A 21,158-nucleotide genomic window follows, 5' to 3' on the forward strand; every position below is an offset into this window, starting at 1 on the left:
GCCAAAAAAAAAAAAAACCAGCTATCCATAACCACAAGATTTCAGAACCAGGTTTCATAAAACTATAAAAACTAACAAAGAATGTACCAAAATAATGAATAAAGCAATCAGAAGTCATCAGCATTTGGTCATAGCTAGCCACATTTTTCTCTGCAACTTCCACCTGTGGAGGCAATAGACTTAACAAGGTTGATTGGAAGAAGCCTTAGCTAATTCATCTTTTGTATCATACAACAAAACTAAATTTTGCGATATCAATAATATCGTCAATATTTTTATAATATATAAATGCAAAGACAGATATGTAAAAAAGAATAGAAAAATGATAAGATTATTCTTAACAAATAAGGACTTAATAGATGGCCTTTTAGGTTGTCTTCTTCTTCAATTAAACTGATATAATAAACATAAGATATATTCATAACAAAAGTGATGCATAAGTAATACATTTTGAGAACATATTGATTTTACTTCATAAGATAAGATATATTCATGTAATATATATATATATATATATATATATATATATATATATATATATATATATATATATATATATATATATATATATCAAACCATGTCTTGGTTAGAAAATAACTTCTAACAAAATAAATGCAAAATCTAATCATAAACATGGAAATGGAAATTTATACTTGATCAACAATTTCTTTCTCAACATTAGAACAATATTTAACTTGTAACTTCATAATTAGTTCATGCTTGATTCCCCAATAAAAAAGGATCGCAGTGCCCAACCAAAATAATCAAACATTCTTGGCATCTGCAAGAAATGAAAATGTACTGATCTACAAAGAGATAACAAAGAGATCATGCCATAATAAAGATATCATAAGAATTGAATTTAAGGAAGAACAACAATGTCTTACTTTTCAACTCGTGTCTAAGGCTATTCCCGGGAAAGTTGAAGTTGAAGTTGTTGGGACCATTACACAAGTCTCTCGCCTTACGGAGCAGTAGAGTTGCAGGACCCGAGTAATAAAAACATTGTTCAAAGTGAATGGGAAGCGCTTGAAGCTGTACAATGATGGAGGAATACCATTAGGAAGAGTGGCATTGGTTCTTACTTCTTATAGAACTTTCAACGCAAAGCGTCAAGCTACTAAATTTTAACGAGTGATGCATAAGAGGCAACCCATGTTTTCTATTGCTTTCTTTCAAATTCGATTTTTGTTTAAACTCCTACGACAATTATGCTTTAATTTCTTGCATTTTGGCAACACCACTTGATGTGTTGAAATATATTGTTTTTCAGTTTACTAATGCCCGTGTTTGAATTATTTGAATGCCAAAATAAAACACTCCACTTTTATGGAATTCTTGTTGAAATTACTGTTCAGAACTGCAAGGAAATGAAGAAGGAAGGATCGCACTTGCTAACACAATATTCACCAAATCATGACCGATGAGATCTTTTAGCCAAATTGATAAATTCACTATTTACTTCCATTGTCTACTTATTCTTTCTAGAGGAGTTATTCCAATTTTGTGTTCATTTCATGAGTTTAAGTTTATTCTTTACATGCTTATTGGTTGTGCATGCACATTGAAGCCATCTTTTTGTAACTAAAGCCTTTTTTCAAACCACCATTTATGTTATAATATCTTTTCTAAACCAAATTTGAGCCTCCATGCAACAATCTCTTTCTTTCGGTGACAAACCATAATATAAGCCAATTTAAACCTTCGAAATTGTTTTGTTACTATTCACCCTCTTTGGAGTTAGGTAAATGGATTGAAATTATTCTCAATGGTTTGAAATTATGTTGGGAGTTGCTTCTGGAATTAGCAACATTCTTTGTTAGAACTGCTGTATGAGAGAATCAAGAGACAAAAACCAAAACAAGTCTCTCAAAATAAATAAATAAATAAAATAAAATAAAAGAGAATGTAAAAGAAAAAGATCAAGAAAGTTCAAAAATAGCTCCCTTTATAAAAGTTTATTCTCTTTGTACCCATTATGAATTGATTTAGGCAAATGTGCTTGGTAACTATGGAAATATTGAATAGATCAAGACAAAGTAGTAGAAACCTAATTTCAAATTAACACTACTTTTCCAAACTATCCACCCCTTACCTAAGTCAAGTTATAATCATAGAAAGGTATTTAATAATGTGTGTATTGTATGTACTTTTATTTGCTTTAGAATACTCGCAAATTGTGTGGTCAAGTGACAAATGCATGTCAACTGATAGCTACATCTTCGAAAGAGGTAAAATTCTTTTCTGGTGTTTTTATCTTTCAGGGAGATGTGTTATTTTTCTGTAAATTTTTAGTTTACAAGTATGTTTGCTTGAGAGCAGGCGAAAGTTCAAGTGTAGAGTTTTGATGATACCAAATTATATAGGATTTTTAGTCAACATTTACAACAAATTTAGGATAAAAGTAGCTATTAGTTTAATTGTTTTTAGTTGAGTCTTGTAAATAATTAAAAAGAAAGTCATAAGAAGATGAGAATAGGAAAATATGATTGATGCTCTGGAAATTCATTCAAATCAGACAACTTTGAGATCGTGGTATTTCTATTTACAAGTTTATCAATGTTGATTCTTGAGACATAGTCGTTACGAATGTTTTTGTGTGAAAATATAGAGCAAGAAATGAAGAATCATGCATGAATCAACCTAGTCAACCCTGACGCATGCTATGAGATGGGCATCGCGAGTTCAAAGAAATTTTCCAATCATCTCTTATCCATATGCATGAGGACTATTTAATGTTTTTCTTTTTAGCTTTCGGGTTGTATTTTTCAAAAGGAACAAAAAAAATAACTTTTTGACTCAAAGCTTATTTGGTTAAGTGGTTAAACTCTCAAAATAAAAATATCGCCTTGATCATATCCATGAATCATACACATAAGTGAAAGCAAATATTAATGCAAAATTAATAGAGTTAAACAGAGTGGAAACTCTCAAATGTATGTGCACATTACAAGTACACACATCTCACCAGCTACAGCTAGGTCTAAAGTGAATTTTCAAACAACTAATCATTTTCAAAAAGTTCAAAGAATACACATATGTTTCAATTGTTGGTGAATCTTGCGATGAAATGACAATCCAGTTCATTAAATCCTGGTGGTGGCAGAATAGTAGTATCAAGAGCACGAGCATTTTGGGCAAGAGGTGCTTGAGGTGTATGTGTCCTTAACTTCTTGCAGTATATGGCAATGTAAGCATCATTTAAGTAACTCTTCAATTTGATATGCACATTGTTTGCTATAGCTACATCTGCATTCTCACACATGCTTATAATCAATTTAAAGAATGCCAGAAGCCTTTTAGCCTTGGCCCTAGCCTTGGCCCTATTCAGCTTCTCGCTTTTATGATGTACCACAGTAGATACGAGATGTCTAAAGGTGTGGATGAAGTATGTCTCTTCGGAATGATATTTTCAAGAATAAAAGCTAGCCAAGCTTGTGCTATAGTTGTTAGATGACTCCTTATGAATTTGCTTGGTTGTCCAAATTTGGTCTGCACATAGTTCATCTAAGTGCATTCAAACAATATTCCTCATAGGTATCAATTTTTGATATCACATTGCATAAAACATGAACTTCAAACATTGAAACCCCAATATGCAAGGCTGGCCCAAGGGTAAGGCGACCCAAGCCCTCGCTTTAGGACCTCGAATTTTAGACTTAGAATAAAGGCCTTACAATAGACAAACTTATGTGTATAATAAACGAACGAAAAAAGCTACACAACAAATTAATTATACAACAATTTGTCATGAAGAAAAGATGGTAGTCGCGAGGCTTTATGATGTTTACAACATGGGTTCAACACTTCCCCATACTGCTTTACAATGCGCACTATACTATTTTTCCGTTGGAAGGGATGCACTTACATCACTTCCACTTATATAATGCAATATTTATTTTTCTTTTTAATTGTAATGTTTTTTTTTATAAAACCTATGAATTTTTATTAATTTTTTTCATTAAAAAAGTCTCATATTATAGTCTGTTTTAGGCCTCAAAATGTGTTGGGCCAGCACCGCTAACATGGATTGCTCTATTCAATAAAATCACAATGAATTTCATGAAAATTGCTTTTTTGACAAAGAATACTTCCTATTGACACAAGTAAATGACCTTTTTGCCCCCAGCGGTTGTTAACTACCGCTGGAACATGCGCCAGCAGTTAACTACCGCTGGCTTCCAGCAGTTGTTAACAACCGCTGAGTTCTGCGAATAACAGCAACAGAACCCTCATTTTTCATTTTCCAGCAACACAAACACTCAAATTTCTCCAAATTTCTCAACTTCTCTTCCAAATTTCTCAACTTCTCTTCCAAATTTCTTCAAGTAATTAACAAGTAAGTTATTTTATTTCTATTTACATGCAATGTAGTTTGTTTAGGGTGTTAGTTTGTATAATTTTAGCAAAAAGTTAGTGTTTAGGTTAGATTTAGAAATTTCAAATTAGTATAAAATTTGATGTTGTAATGGATTGTTTATGTTGGCATTGTTGTTTAGAGTAGGTTTAGGTACAATGTAGTTGAATTTGATGTTGAATTAACACTAATTGTGCTAGTATTTTGAAATGCACTTAAGGTGTTTGATGAAATGCCTAAGTGAGAAAATATTGCTTTTTTTGTGTAATTCTTTTGCAAATATGTTCAATTTTATAATGTATGTATGTTATAATGATTATAAATTTGCATTTTTGCTTATTTTGCCTAGTTTGATTAGTTTGGTCATAATGATGTAATAACCAAGTTTGATTCTAAGTTGTTGAATGATTCTAAGTTTCATTGTCCACGTATTTTTTTTACAGATATGGCTGGGGAGGAGGATGCACGTGAGCGTCGTAGTAGAGAGGGTAGGGTCCGCAAAGGGAAAATTGCCATGACAAATAGCGCTCGGAAGGAGCTTGAGGTTGAACATCCATATGTTCCAAAGCCTCGAAGACGTAGGGACTTGAGGATAGGTGGAGGAGAGGGGTCGGATTCACAAGCACATATGGATTACTCCTCCCAGGTGGTTGATCCGACACCGGTGCATGACCAGGGTGTGTATAAGGAGGGTTTTAGTGGATATGATCGGATGGAGGAGGATCGGATGTTTTATCAGCCGGAGGCCGAGGCACAGGATGAGGAGGTGGGAGATGATGAGGGGGTGCCAGAGGATGTTGTGGCAGATTATATGGAGGCACAGAATGTTATTCCCGAGAGTGAGCCTGAGCGTGAGCCTCAGCCACGACGAGGTCGTCGTGTTCCGCGGATACTGTCCTATCCTGCTGGAGAGGCTCCCTTTCCTGGAGGACCTCAGACCACGTCATTGATGTCCGACTACGCGAGGCACGTGGCGAACCCTCTTTGGGTGAACCACAATAATGTAAGGATTTAAATTGTTTAAAATTCTTTAAATGTTTTAATTAATTATATTAGGTAGCGTAAGTGGTTTAATTAATTACAATAACGTAGCGTAAGTTGTTTAATTAATTAAAATAACATAGCGTAAGTGATTTAATTAATTAAAATTAGGTAGCGTAAGTTGTTTAATTAATTAAAATAATGTAGCGTAAGTGATTTAATTAATTAAAATTAGGTAGCGTAAGTTGTTTAATTAATTAAAATAACGTAGCGTAAGTGATTTAATTAATTAAAATTAGGTAGCGTAAGTTGTTTAATTAATTAAAATAACGTAGCGTAAGTGGTTTAATTAATTAAAATAACGTAGCGTAAGTGGTTTAATTAATTAATATAACGTAGCGTAAGTTGTTTAATTAATTAAAATTAGGTAGTGTAAGTTGTTTAATTAATTAAAATAACGTAGCGTAAGTGGTTTAATTAATTAATATAACGTAGCGTAAGTGGTTTAATTAATTAATATAACGTAGCGTAAGTTGTTTAATTAATTAATATATTGACAATGTCTTAATTAATTTGTTTTTCAGATGTGGTACGATGAATCGGGTTACAAATGTATAAATGCTGGGAAAAGGTTGAAAGAGCTTGATAAGCCGGAGGCGGGCTTGAGGTGGTTTTGGGACGCTGTGGAGGGGTCCGGTCTCCATGTTCTGATATACACGGGGTTTCCTACTGTGACCCATGTCATGATTCGTGCTATGTGCGAGAGGTGGCACACAGAGACCAGCAGTTTTCATCTGCCTGTGGGGGAGATGACGATCACTTTGGACGATGTGTATAATCTCCTCCACATCCCCATTCACGGACGCATGCTGGACCACGACGAGGCTTTTAGTCGGGAGCGTTCGATTGACTACATGGCCAGGTTGTTGGGCATGACAGATGATGAGGCTAGGGCCGAGGTTAGTGGTGAGTCTCCTGGACACATCAGTTACCCCACACTGAAGCGGGTGTATGAGCGCTACCTGACAGAGGCTAGAGAGCTGGAGGAGCCACAGTCGAGGGAGGAGATGCTGGAGAGAGGGAGGAGGAGGCAGTGCTGTATCAGGAGTTTTCTCCTATATCTCGTCGGTTGTGCGCTGTTCAATAACAAAACAAACAGACACATCGACTTGGTATACCTTGATTGCATGGCCGACTTGGGGGCGATCGGGAAATGGTCATGGGGAGGGATGACCTTAGCTTACCTCTATGACTATTTGGACGATTCTGTTATTCTGAATAACAGAACGATGGCTGGGAGTGCAACTCTTTTGATGGTAATAATTGAATATTTATCTTCATTTCTTTATGAATTTATTTTATAATTTTTATTATCATGTTAGATTATTTTTTCCTAAGTTAGTCTACATTTAATAATTGAAGCTTTTATAATGTATTTTGTTTATTTGTTGTAGGGATGGATTTTGGAGCATTTGCCAGGTCCGTACCCAAAGAGGCAAAACAGGGAGTGGACGCCGCAAAGACCATGTGCTGGGAGATGGCTCACTTCCAAGGGGCACAAATTTGTGCACCATTACCACCTACGGCTTGATCGTTTAGAGGTGGATGATGTGAGGTGGTCTACATACGGTGATCACAGAGATGTGCGGCCATTCCAGCTTCCGTGCAGTTACTCCGGATGGCTCATGTGCGGGAGGGAGAGGGTGTATCGTCATTTACCCGAGCGGGTAAAGAGGCAGCTTTTCTATGTCCACGACGTTCCCAGACATCCGTCGTCTGTCGCGGTGGTGCCCACGCATTCGCTGACCACGGTGTTGCTTGACGCTCAGGCGTCGTTGATTGGGGAGATCAGTGTCAGACACCATGGCATCATGCGCCTGGCTACATGGCTTGGTATGCCAGGGTCTCTCACCCTCGTATTCTCCCACCTGATGAAGGATCTCCTCCCAGGCCGGCGAACGAGGAGCAGATCATCGAGGAGGAGCATGCTAGAGAGATGCCTGACACACTCGCCATTATTCGGGATGTGGCGCAAATAGCTGACGGGGTTATGGCTAGGCAGCATGAGATGAGCAGAGAGGATTTTCTCCAGGAGATGATGCGGATATCCGAGGCGACTTGCCCTGCCCTTACTTATCAGATTGCCAGACGGCGCAGGGGGCAGAGGCAGGGTAGGCAGCAGGGCTGATTGTTAGGCTTTTTTTATGTACTTTTTGACACTGATCGTTATGATGTATAGTTATGACATTTCCGTACATTTTTGTAACTATATGACATTTCTCGACGTACTTTCTATATTATTTGTTGCGTTTTAATTTTATCCTGTTAAATATTATTTCGTACGTTTTGAAAATAACGTTCGGTATAAACGATGATAAAAAAGATCCAATATGTGAAGTACCAATATGTGAAGCAAAATGTACCATAAAAAAAGACATAAAAAAAGATCCAAAACAATTAAGCAAAAAAAGATACAAAACATAAAAAACAATTACATTCAATCGTCACACAAGTCAATCGGGTTGTCCTCGACAGTCCCTGGTGCACCTGCTTTTGGCTGAGGACCAAAATAGCATGTCCTCCCGCTCCTCCTCAGCCTCGACTGATTATATACCAGCACCTTCGAATCCTTCTTTTTGACGGAACCATCACATGTGATTCCGTGCCATGTCATCGGCGATTTTTCTTTCTTCTTGTCATCACTCTCCTTTCTGTTGTTCAACTCAACAGTTCCCTGGTTCTGAGATATATCTACATAATTTCATACAATAATCGTAACAATTCTATCACAAATTGATACCAACAAAATTTCATAACAGACATAAACTAATCATAACAATTCATCAATAAAAATTTCCTAAAAATTCTACCATAATTTCTAACAATTCTACAATTCTAACAATCTAAACAATTCTAACAATATTGTTTGAAATATCCAATAATTCTAACCTAAACCTAACAATTCTAACAACCAAAACTACCATAACATCCCATAACATCATAAAATCAATAAACCTCTATAATCCCAATTTAACAAAAAAAAACTCACAAATCAATCACAAAATAGCAATGTAATAGGATGGTAACAACTTACTTGATTTTGTAAGCTTAATTGACGTTGAATCCGCAACAATTGGGAAAAAAGGCACCTCTTGAACTTCAATCCGCACAACAATGGAGTTTTGGAAACTCCTATGCTGTAAGTGTTGCTGGAAAATGAGAAAATGAGGTTCTGTTCATGTTAAAACGCAGAGCTCAGCGATTGTTAACAACCGCTAGAAGCCAGCGGTAGTTAACAACCGGCGCATTCTCCAGCGGTTGTTAACTGCCGCTAGGGGCAAAAAGGTCATTTACTTGTGTCAATAGGAAGTATTCGTTGTCAAAAAAGCAATTTTCGAATTTCATATCCTAAAACATAAGGACATGAAAACTATCTCATGGTTCAAAACTTTCTAAGCATGCGATTCACTAAAACAACATACCTTTGATTCTTCATTTGCAAAATAGACAATAAGAAATGAATTGAAAATGAAATTGTAGCACTTGATTGATGAAAACTGCACAACAATGGAAGTTTTGGATGATTTGTGAGTAAGAAAGAGGGTGGCTCAAGTTTGAGAGAAGGAATGAGAGATTAAAGTGAGTTTTAGGGTTGAAAAGTGAGTCTTTTAAGCAGGTTGATTTTGATTATATTTTAGATTGAATTACTGACAGATTGGTGGGTTAAACAACTAATCTTTTAAGCAGGGTTGGTCTTGTTTCTCATACGTACCTATTTACACCATGCAAATTTTATGGACCTCTAAGGTGCTTGTAACTAGATTGAAACCTGTATACAGTCCTTTGTTTGGAGGAGGAAAACTTGCCATTGGGTTAATTGGGAGAGTGTCACTTTGGCTAAGAATAAAAGAGGTCTTGGATATTCATACTTCAAGACTTGCCAATATTTTGCCTTGGGAAACATTTATGGGAATTGGGATATGTTTCACAATCAGTAGAAGTTTTGGGTCAATCTTATGTTCAACAAGTACATGTACAATGCCTATAGTCTTAATTATTCTACTGTCCCATGATCATCTTCTATTAAAGTCTATGACAAGCTCTGTTGTTCCTTTTGTAAATCCATGACACTCAGTTGATGCTTAAGGATATTTTTCATGATGGAATTTGCCATTTTAATTATTTGGAATCGATGCTTCCTTTTCATATCCAACAAAAATTCAGTGGTATTTATCTCAATCATGATATTGTAGTATAGGGAGCTTCTTCATCGGGTATCTATTCAACCAGAAATAATATTATGAACTTGTTATTATACAGAAATCTCAGGATATTTTTTGATGAGATTCTTACTTATATTGCAGATTTATTATTGTTTTAAATGGCTTAATTTTGCTTGACAAAATATCGAGAAGGGAGAAAAGTTTGAACCCTAAATGGAATAATTCTTAGTCAGATTTTACTTAATTCTCGCTGAACTCTAGACTATCAGGGTCTATTTTCCATGAGAACCAGATGATTAAGTAAAAAACGAGACAAGGAGAAAACGACTAAAATTCAAAATCAGGATTTGAGGGGTAATGCACCAAAGGGGTAAACAGATAGGAGAGAGTATTAGCCTACAAACAAATAACCAACCTCTATATATACCAAAGGGGAAAGAATACTATGAAGGTATGTGAATTGCAGAATTTTATCAGCACTTCACCAATAGCAGTTACAATAAATTTTAGGTGAATTAAAGAATATACACCTTAAGTGATTTCTCTAAACAATAAATATCCCAGTAAGCCATAAAAAAACCAGCTATCCAAAACCAGAAGTTTTCAGAACCTTGGTTTTCAAAAACTATAAAACCAAACTAACAAAGAATGTACCAAAAAGAAAACCAATCAGAAGTTATCAGCATTTGGTCATAGCCTACTAGAAAACCGGTAAGATATTAGTTTTAGATCATTGTGATTCATTTTTCTCTGGAGTTTCTATCTGTGGAGGCAAGAGATTTAAGAAGCTCCCTCTAACAGGTTGATGAGAAGAAGCCTTAGCTGATTCATCCTCTGTATCATACAACAAAACCAAAAATATATTAAAAAACTTGGAACGTAGCCGTGTAACCGTGTCAATGATATCATCAATATTTTTAGAGTTTCATTTTGGTGCATTGTCGGTGTCAATAGTCACTGTCCACAAATTACAATCAATCATAAAAACTGATTTTAGAAATAATTATGATTAAGTCAAAACTTATTTAACGATCTCACGATTATGATTGATTGATGGTGTAAAAAATCTTTACATAACATTGTATATTAATTAAATCCATATTTTTATTGGATAGAAAGACAGGTAGCTAATAAAGAATAGGGAAATAGTAAAGGATATTCTTACCAAATAAGGACTTAATTGAAGGCCTTTTAGGTTTTGACTTCTTCTTCAATTCAGCTGATAAAGTAAACAAACCCAAATTACTTGCAAAGAACATTGCAATGATGAATGTATTATCACATGCAGAAAAATTAAAATGGTAATGCATACAAAAAAATTATAAAATTTCTTCTTTCAGCTTAGACAGGTTTACTAGCATAATCTTCAGAAAAATCACGGTATATTGAAATCAAAACCACTCAATGTATCACCATCCAAAAGTAGGTACCAAGGTTTGTTTATAGTAAAATATAATATAATATATCATATCATATGAAACGGTCAGGAGAACGACTTTTTAGAAAGAAACCCATTTGCCAATTTCTTCAAGATGTGTTACATTCAAAGGCTTACTAAAAATGGGATCAAATAAGCAGGCATTTACTTGAGGCAGAAACTGTAAAACTAGATGCAAGTCGAACGTGTTGTTAAAACAATTTTCTCATGGCAAAGAACATCTCAAATAAGAGTTGACTCAATGAAATGTTCTTCCGCACAGATATTTATTCTCAATTACACAATTTTTGAATCAAATAGAATTGATAAGAAAAAAACAATGACTACGAGATGAAACTTGCGTAGAGAGGCATACAGACAAACATTTGTGTGTGTGTGTTTGTGTGTGTGTGTGTGTGTGTGTGTGAGAGAGAGAGAGAGAGAGATGAACTTACCAAATCCAGGTATTGCATTGGCATCCACGATTTCATAATTCTTGTATGTGTAACCAACAAAGTTAATATCTTTAGATGGAAGCATCTGCAGCAAATGAATGACACCACTTAGTATGAAATCTAGACTTCAAAAAGCCATAAAGGAGTAAATATTCTATGTAAACACTGATGAAGACGATTTTCAAATCAAGAGGCAATTGTATTCACTGTTGTAGTTAAAAAAGAAATCTGTCACATTCCAGTTTCATCGAAAATAAAGTCCGTTACTGTTAGAATATACCAAAGTATCTTATAAGCTTTTCCATTCTAAGTAGAATAAAATCCATAAACAATAAATAACCGGTGCTACAATTACAAAGCTCCTACCATGCAATGGTCTAAAGAAGAGTCAGACTCATTGTCGGTTTATATAATCCAGATAGAAAATCTTAATTACGAGATTGAAAACCATAAATAAATTGCAAAAATAATAGCCTGGTCTACACAATTTTAAATAACAAAAACGAACCTTTCTCCACGGCCCTGCCTGTGAGGAAGGTTCAGTTTGCATGTCCACCTGCACACCAATGGTAAATAGAGCAGAATATTATATCATGACAAAAAATAATCAACTCTTCTATATCCATCAACATAAAAAATAAATACGATACCTCATCAAATTTCTCGAAATTTTGAGTATCTAATTCATCATTGACCTCTGGAATAAAAGCAGCTTTCATTTGGTACAATTTCTCCCATTCAACACCTTTGAACCATGGGTGAGCCTGGAAATAAAACGATCAACTATTTATATTGGCAAAAATATAACAGTATTCTGAGTAAATTACAGAATTTATAAGAAAACAAAACACAATACCTTTATTTCATCAGCTCCTTTAGTTCCAAGCCTATGCTCAACATTACAAAGGAGACTACAAATAAGATCCTTTGCCTCTGGTGATAGTTTAGATTCTTCCGGAAATTTTAAATAAGTTTTCCAATTTACTATCTGCAAATCGAATGTGAGATAGAATATTACTTTTAGTTACAAAGACCAAAATTGATGCATTATATCGAAGCCATGCAGGCAAACAATCAACATTGCCACGTTGTTGTTGTTATTCTTATTATTAGTATTATTATTAGTGTTGAAAATAATATCTGATAATATCTTAAAAATTTTCTAGAATATCTTGGTTTATCCCTTAGGATCAGTTTTCAATCCTAGATTGTCAGCCATCAAAGGAAACGGTGACATCGTTGAACTAGAAATAGTAGAACTCAATACGCTTATCGGAATTCTACGACCTCCAAGGACATAAGCATTGCAGAATTCAATGGACAAAAAGTGATCCATTCCAGAAGTCCGGACATTACCTTTCTACATGTTGCCATTGGTTCGTCTGAATAAAATGGTGGATACCCCACAAGCATTTCATACATTATGGCTCCTAGAGACCACCTGGAAGCATTTACATGAAATCAGAACATATTGATGAAACGAGTACAAAAAAAAAAAAAAAACAAGCAGTAAAAACTTAGAAAAGCTTAGAGCAGCCATATACTATATACCAATCACATTCCATGCCATATCCTCTCTTCAGAAGAACTTCTGGAGCAATATAATCAGGTGTTCCAACCGTAGAATAGGCCTGCAGTATGACAAAGATAGAAAAGCTTAGAGCAGCCATGCAATCACAAGAGAGAATAGACTACAAATGACAAAATACCGGATTGATATATGATATAAATGGTGCATTAGAAAAGATAAAACAATATCCCCTGAAGGTTAACTGTGAGACTACTAATCCTATTCTAATTATAATGAATAACTTAATAAGTAACTAGCTTCAGATAAAATACATAGAAAAATATAAGGTTACTAAGATTGTATGATCCCTTAAAACAAGAAAACAAAATATCCAGATTTATTTTGCATCCTTGTCTCCCTCTGAGATAATCTATAGATATTGTAATTAAGGTGGTGTTTATCAATATGACTCATCTAGATTATTAGGGAACTCGCCTAAGGTTAATTGTGAGACTACTAATCCTATTCTAGTTCTATGTAGCCAACCCCACTCAGTGAGATAAGGCTTGGTTGTTGTTGTATAATTATCCGTACATAACTGGAGAACAAAGCCAACGAGTAACATCTTTTGGGGTCTTAATTGCATGCTTACTGTGACAAACGTGGTGTGCCATACTGGGACCAAAGTCCAAACATGATGAAAGCATAAGGACCGAAAAAAGGGTGTTAACACAAAGACTCATACGTTTTATGAGAGACTTACCAGCATTCTGCTGCGATTTTTCTGCCAATGCTCCAGTTGCTGCTGTTGTGATCGTTTAGGAGGTAAAGGGCGTCCGTCACTTGAAAGGACTCCACTTCTGTTAACTCCAACAGATAAGTCTTTTTCTTGAAGGTTACTGCAGTCTAGCGGTTTACATAATCCAAAATCTGATAATTTCATGTGACCATTTCTATCCAGCAGCAAGTTGTCAGGCTTGATATCTCTGCAAAATGCAATTAAAAATCAGAATATCAAACATTTCTTGATCAACAAGAAAATTTTCGTAAGATAGGTATTGAAAATTTATCTCATAAAATTAAGTACGCTACAGTGTTGCCTATCGCGGATCACTGAAAGTAACTGTTTTAATCCCGCTACGCTAAATGCTATAGCTGCTATCTAACAACACTTTGTACAAAATAGTGTATCATAAAACAATAGCGATTAGTTCAAATTCTGATTCACTATAGCACCACTACAGCATCTATTTGACAACACTGGTATATGACCATTTGGTATTATTGTTTATAGATAGATTAAGTTTACCTATGAATATAATTATGTTTATGAATGGACTCTATGGCTAGCACAGACTCCCCGATATAGAACCTAGCTACATCTTCAGTCAGTATATCTTTGCGCATCAGCAACGTCATCATATCTCCACCGGGTAGATACTCCATTATGAGATATAAATACTCGTCATCTTGAAAGGAACAATAAAGTTTTACAATGCAATTGCTATCAACTTCTGCAAGAAGGTTCCTCTCAGCTTTGACATGTTCAACCTAAAACACAAGCGCACCTGATAAGTAAAAGAAATATTATTTACTCCATCTAACTCTGATAATTCCAATACCTGTCCTCTACGAAGCATCTCTGATTTCTTAAGCTTCTTCATGGCATATACCTGACCAGTTGCCTTCTCCCGGCAGATTCTAACCTAACAAAAGATGAAATTGCAAAATCGTAACCAATAATCTGATAACATATGTGTGAGAAACATTAAAATTTTCAAGTTATGGATGTTAACATTAAAATTACTTGTATACCTCTCCAAATGCACCCTTCCCAATCATAGTCAGGGGCTCAAAGTCATCAGACCCCATCTTAAGTCTCTGCCGGCGCATGATTTCTGTTTCTGTTTTCTCCAAATGCTTAAGTAAATTGTTCTGCTCTTCCTCGGATGCTTCGGCATCAGCCAATTTCTTTTCTAGCATATTACGTCTGCAAAGAATAATGACCTTAGAGCTTATTACAGGTTTTAAACAATTTCCATTTGCAGGCACCGTTTGCATGTAATGTATAATTCCACAAAAGAAACCATAAAGGACATAATGTCAAGAATGCCATACAAAACTATATAACCGGATCCAGTATCAGACAATAAGGAAATCATTTATTTCGATTTAGTTAAACATGACACCGAGCACATAAACGTAACTACTTATATGGTAAAATGACCTTCAATAAAATTAGAAGGCACTGTTAATTATGACCCAAAATATAAGTTACCTTTCTTGCCTCTCCTGCTGGCTTTGCTTCTGGTTCTTATAATAACTTTCTACGTAATGCTTAGCAGCTTCAACCTTCTGTTTGGTTTCACTTGAAGGCAGTTTTTCATCAATTACGTTCGCCACATTTGACGTGCTTGTAGCTTCCTTTCTTTTAAACCTCAACTTACTAAACCAGCGCCTTGTATTTTCCATTTTAAACGCTCACCTCTTAAGTTGTTGCGTTATATCTTCTACTTTGCCAAACACCGAAGATTAAAGGTTTCACCAAATACTAAAGACTATAGGTTTCGCCAAACAAGGATCTCATTCTTCCATACATGATTGTTCCAGCTGGCCAACAAGAAACACAAATGACAACTAATCAGCAAAGTTTAAGCATCAACCAAACAGTTATTAGCTGATCAGAAGCAAGGGTTCATTAGTATGTTTGCATTGCCATTGCTGATCAGTTATTAGGATCAACAAATTCATAACACTAATAAAAAAGAAAATCAAGTAAAATAAAATATTCAAAAATTAAGGGCTCGTTTGTTACGTGAATCAAGTACACCGAGAGGAAAAGGATTTAACATAATCATTCTAATTTCAAGTAGAGGGTTTGCCAAAACAACTGTTGAACTATGAGTGAAAACCGAAAACCAAATCAATGGTCCCCATTTTGCAACAAAATTTCAAAAAGCTTCCCCTTTCCACACTAAAAATGCTTAAAAAAACCTGATTTTTTTAAGCAAAAGAAAAAATCAAGGTTTTAAGTAAAATTCCCCGACCGCTATCTGGTCAGTAACATAGGGGTTTTTGATGTCTCTGCGACCGCATTCGCAGTTTAAAACCTATTAAAAGAAATTGATAAAAGAACAGGTGAACCACTCACTATGCAGTACTAAACAACTTAAAAAGTGAAGTTCAAAACTTCTAGATTTCTACCAAAGCACACAAAAACTAAAACACTGAAAACCAACCAAACCACCACACAGAAACTCAATAATTCACAGTGTACATCAAAATAATTCTACTGAACATCAATGAAACTAATAAAAATACAACCTTTTCAACAAATGAAAATGTCTAAACACATAAAAAGATGAAGAAAAAACATGTCTTTTTCTTCTTTTTTTGACAGAAAAACATGTTTTTAACTTACAATAATTCACAGTGTCTATCAAACTAAATCTTCTGAGCATCAACAAAAACAATAAAAACACAATCTTTTCAACAACAAAAAATGTATAATCACATAAAAAGCAAAAAAAAAAAAAACATGTTTTTATCTTACCCCACATGTTTTTCACCTAACCCAATAATAGCAATCAAACCACATTCAAAAAACCAACCAAATCCAAGTCAAAAGAAAATCAAAAACAGTAAAACAAAACTAAAAAAACATAAATTTGATTAAAATAAACAAAAGGGTGTTGTATAAACCTTGAATTATGATGAATCTGAAGGTTATGCTGCAACTGAAAGAGTGTGATGTTGTTGTTGAAGAGTAAAGTCTAAAGAAAGTTGTTGTTGTTGTGATTGTGATTGTGACAATGAAATGATGTGAAGAAAAAAATGTGAAGATTATTATGAAAATGAACAAAAATTCATACAATGGTTTTGGTTTGAAAAGTTTAAAGACAAGACAACCTTAAAAAAATGTTAATTAATAAATTATATTATTATTAAATAAAACGCGTTTTTACGCGGAGTCTTTGCTTTCAACTTTACATGAATTACGGAGAATATTTTATTATATTGCTACTTATCCAAATCTTGTAATAATATATAATTTAAATATTTGTATTTAATGTAGACTTTAATTTATTATACACTAAATATTTTGTATACAAATATATACAGTCAATCAATTTGCTAGCATTGACATTCCGAGACATTAAAACTATTAGTAAAGTTTGTCGTCTATTTAGGTCTCACAAAGTTTAAAGGATTAGTCTTCGCAGTTTCATATAGAGGATATTTGGTTTACACCGAAAAAAATTTCTTTGCTACAAAAAAATTTGTTGGTTGTTAATCTGATTAGACTCAAGTGCACAAATTGTTTCAAATAACCAAATTCTACTCGATTAGTGTGTGGATTAATTCTTGGTTAGGTTATACTTACCACGCATTGATCTTCATATTATCGGATATCTTTCTTTGAAAAACAAACAAAAAATTGTTAATTGTTCGTCGTTACAAAAATACACCTAGATACATGTTTCCTCGGAAATATAAACAAAAAATTCAAATGTATTTAGTTCAAATTTGAATCAAGTACATTTGACTTTTCTTACGTATAAAACCAAAGGTGTTATAAAACGTATACGGGTTAAATGAGTTTTCTGTCTTTAAATTATTATTAAGTTTTGTCATGTTTTTGTCCTAATAAAAATGAATTTTTCTCAAACATGTTCATACATTATAAAAAGTTGCTCTTAAAAAAGAGCTTAAAATTTGATTTTAAAAATTAAAAAGCTTAAAGATAATTAAACAATTTTGAAAAACAGCGGTACGAAAATTGTGTTCATAAAATCTTTGTAGGGACGGAAAGATGCCAATATTTTGTAAGGATGAAAACTGAAAGGTGTCATAAAAACTTATTTGACCCGACATTTCAATATTGATTTATTTTGATTCCCTCAAAAAAATTATTGATTTATTTTGATGCAGAATAAATGTGTTTATTTAAGTACAAAAATAAATATGTGCAAAATGTATTTCAACTTTCATTGTTGATGCGTAAGTCTCTTTGGTGGATGATATGCAAGTACTTTTATAAACGTTTTTTAAATCTTGAGGTCTATTATGACCTTTGGAGCTTCTTAAATCCAACTCACATATACTTTTAGCCATCACAAAAAAATTATTAATGAGTTTTCTGACTAAATTTTTAATATAGTTTTTTTGGTATATAGACAAAGTGGCAAACACAAGAGAAACAACACGGATGAAAGTGTTCCACCTAACAATATTAGTATTGTCAACTAATTAGATCTTAATACAAATTTAATTAGTTTTTTAACATTTTGAAATTGAATATTCATTTATATTTGGTTTTGTTTTTTTGACAAAATATTCATTTTTTTTGACAAAATATTCATGTACAGTTAAAATTCTATAAATTAATAATGTCAGGACAAGAGAAATTTATTAATTTAGAGAGTTATTAATTTATCGATAAATTAATAATTATTAATTTAAAGAGTTTTTAAATAATTATACTGTACATACCAAACAAAAAGGCAAATTAGTTTACGCCTCTTAGAATTACGTTGCAGCGAACCTTGGGACTCAACGTAAATTAGTAACTACTATGTTCATATGCATTGGAAATCAATAATGACTTTTGAAGTACAGTAAATGTAAACAAGATGAACAAATGTGTTTAATGTATTCTTAATATATTTTTTTTCAGTTTCTATGAATTATTAATTTATGATTTTCTTGGGACCGGAAATTATAAAGGGATCTCCCGAAAAATTATTATCTTATTATTTTATCGAGTTTTTCAATTTTTTACATTGGCCCAAGTCGGGACCGGACAAATTTATTATTTTAGAGAGTTTATTAATTTATCGAGTATTAATTTAAAGAGTTTCTACTGTATATCGGTATATATCCCTTTTTCAATAATTGAATAAATAAAACGCGTTTATCAGCGGAGACTTCTTTCAACGTTACCCAATTTACGGAGAATGTTTTAAATTGCTCTTTTTTTATGACAGAATACTATATATTGCTATATCAGCGCTTATCCAATCCAATAATCACATGTAATAATATACTGTTGTACCAAAAAAGGATAATTGGATACACTAAACATTTTTTAAAGTCAATCAAAAATCGTTAATTGTCTCATGTTATCAACTGCCTCATCATTACAAAGATCCAACTAAAAAATATACAACATTTATTTGACCAAATTGATAAAAAAAATATATATATATTAAAGCATTTTAGTATGTAGGAGTCAGGGTTGGAACTCAGACATCCAAATTATTTATCTTAAAAGGTGAATTATAATCACTAACCTACGCAATAAAATAAATATTATTTTAATATTTTTCGATGCGAAAGGGTATCCTTAAAAGTGTGTTTGGATGAAGGAATGTTTTGAGGGAATTCAAATACTTTTAGATGAATTTCGTTCGTGTTGAGCCTACCGTCATTATTTGAAACAAATCCGACCGTTAAAAGTTTCTCTTTCTGTTTGGCGATTGTTACGCAATCGGTTACCTATTAGGGACAACTTGGTTCAACGATGAATCATTATGTGAGTTTTGAGGAAATTCAAATACTTTTAGATGAAATTCGTTCGTGTTGAGCCTACCGTCATTATTTGAAACAAATCTGACCGTTAAAAGTTTCTCTTTTTGTTTGGCGATTGTTACGCAATCGGTTACCTATTAGGGACAACTTGGTTCGACGATGAATCATTATGTGAAGAAGATTTCCTTCTTAGACTTGACTGAGTTGAGATGATAACTGTAACAATCCATTTTCCACTAGGATTATTTTATTTATTTATTATATGTGTGTATATGTGTTAATTGCTTGTTTCTGTGTTTGAATTGCGTTAAGTGGATTCTTGGTCGAGAAGGGTATTTTAGTCATTTTTAGGACTAAGGGTATTTTAGTCATTTTTAGGACTAATTTGAGGAGCGAGATTAAACTTAGTAACTTTAGAATGGAGATTATTTTAGTGTTTTTGTGTGAATAGTTATTTTTAGGCTTAATTGTACTTTTGGTCTAAGTAATTTTTTGTTTTCATTTTGGTCTCATAACTCGTAAAACCAACATTTTAGTCCTTCTTTTTTTGCTTCGATAGTCAAAAAAGTTCCTAGCGGTCAACTTTAACTCCAAATATCTTAAGTGGACCAACTTTAAGAGTGGTCCACCATAGATCCTATTAATTATTTTAATTTAAACTGTTTGATCTTTTTTTAAACGGATGACCATCGGAAGCATGTGTATTTTATCTTACGGTGAGTCAACAACACCTAATTATTTCTCCCTTTCTTTATCTTCTTCTTCAGTCTTCTTCATCATATTCATATCATTTTCACCAACATTCATAAACAAATATCCAGAAAGGGAAAAAAACCCATAATTTCTTCGTCTCTTTACAAAGCCTACTTCCCCTCACGACTCTTCTTTCATTTCCTTTTCTTTCTTCCTCTTTACAAAACCATACTCTCCCTCTCCTCTTTTTTTGGCCGAAATATTCGACCACCTATCGTGGTGTTTTCAGCCATTTTTTGTCAAACAAAATACATAATATTCATCCTCTCTTCGTTCTCTATCTATTCATGAAATTAAATTTTAGATAAAGTCTCAACATCGAATTGGAAACCATTTCCAAGAAGTTGGAAGCTAAGGAAATGGCGCAAATCTCATCGAATGGTCTGATGTATGGTATCCGCAAACAAGCTCGTGTCACCAACACATGCTTACCAGTTATTTTCGAGTTATTAGAAAAGCATGTGAAATACATGGGAGCATATGTTAACCAACAAAGAAACCCCTACCAAGGCAATCAAAGTTGGCAAAACCAACTAACCAACCCATGGAGAAGCACATATGAAACACAATCAGCAGCAACAAAGCAACAAGCTAAGGAGAATTTGGTGGAAGTAGTAGAGCAATTCGTGAAAGCTTCCTAATGGCACATGAAAGCACTACCAATTGAGAAAGAGATGATGCGTAAGAAAAGAGATGGATTGATCAAAGGCACTCAAGTATCCAAAAACTGGTAGAACTAAAAAAATAAATGATGATTAAAAGATTTTGAATTTTGATAAGCTGTAATTTGAAGAGTGTAAGATGATTCATTTCAGCAAAAATCTGGAAGTAAAAGAGAGATGTGAAGCAAATAAGGGAGATGAAACAACCAAAACCTAAAACAATAAGAAGAAGAATGAAAAAGTAACTGAAAAGAGATTGGAGTCACCCA

The 21,158-nt window shown here is 33.7% G+C and overlaps 1 protein-coding gene across 1 annotated transcript; it reads right to left on the reverse strand.

Annotated features, from left to right (window-relative positions):
* Positions 1–9,952: 9,952 nt before the first annotated feature.
* LOC146954073 (uncharacterized) lies at positions 9,953–16,829 on the reverse strand. The gene is made up of 14 exons (XM_085713387.1): positions 16,646–16,829; positions 15,222–15,553; positions 14,759–14,933; positions 14,566–14,649; positions 14,253–14,494; positions 13,707–13,929; positions 12,985–13,064; positions 12,790–12,874; positions 12,290–12,421; positions 12,084–12,197; positions 11,942–11,989; positions 11,434–11,518; positions 10,727–10,780; positions 9,953–10,395 (listed from the first exon to the last, which is right to left on the reverse strand). Exons 2-14 carry the CDS (start codon positions 15,413–15,415, stop codon positions 10,292–10,294), a joined length of 1,620 nt encoding a protein of 539 aa, XP_085569513.1. The 5' UTR covers positions 15,416–15,553; positions 16,646–16,829; the 3' UTR covers positions 9,953–10,291.
* Positions 16,830–21,158: the final 4,329 nt, after the last annotated feature.

Source organism: Medicago sativa, chromosome 1 (genome assembly GCF_051527215.1).
Source record: "Medicago sativa cultivar Bolivia chromosome 1, Bolivia_mono, whole genome shotgun sequence".
Classification (NCBI taxonomy): domain Eukaryota; kingdom Viridiplantae; phylum Streptophyta; class Magnoliopsida; order Fabales; family Fabaceae; genus Medicago; species Medicago sativa.

Coding starts and splice junctions, on each gene's coding strand:
- LOC146954073 (XM_085713387.1), bottom strand. CDS start 15,415: ATGGAAAATACAAGGCGCTGGTTTAGTAAGTTGAGGTTTAAAAGAAAG. Junction 14,495..14,565: donor AGATGCTTCGTAGAGGACAG/GTATTGGAATTA, acceptor CTTGTGTTTTAG/GTTGAACATGTCAAAGCTGA. Junction 13,065..13,706: donor AAAATCGCAGCAGAATGCTG/GTAAGTCTCTCA, acceptor GTCATACTGCAG/GCCTATTCTACGGTTGGAAC.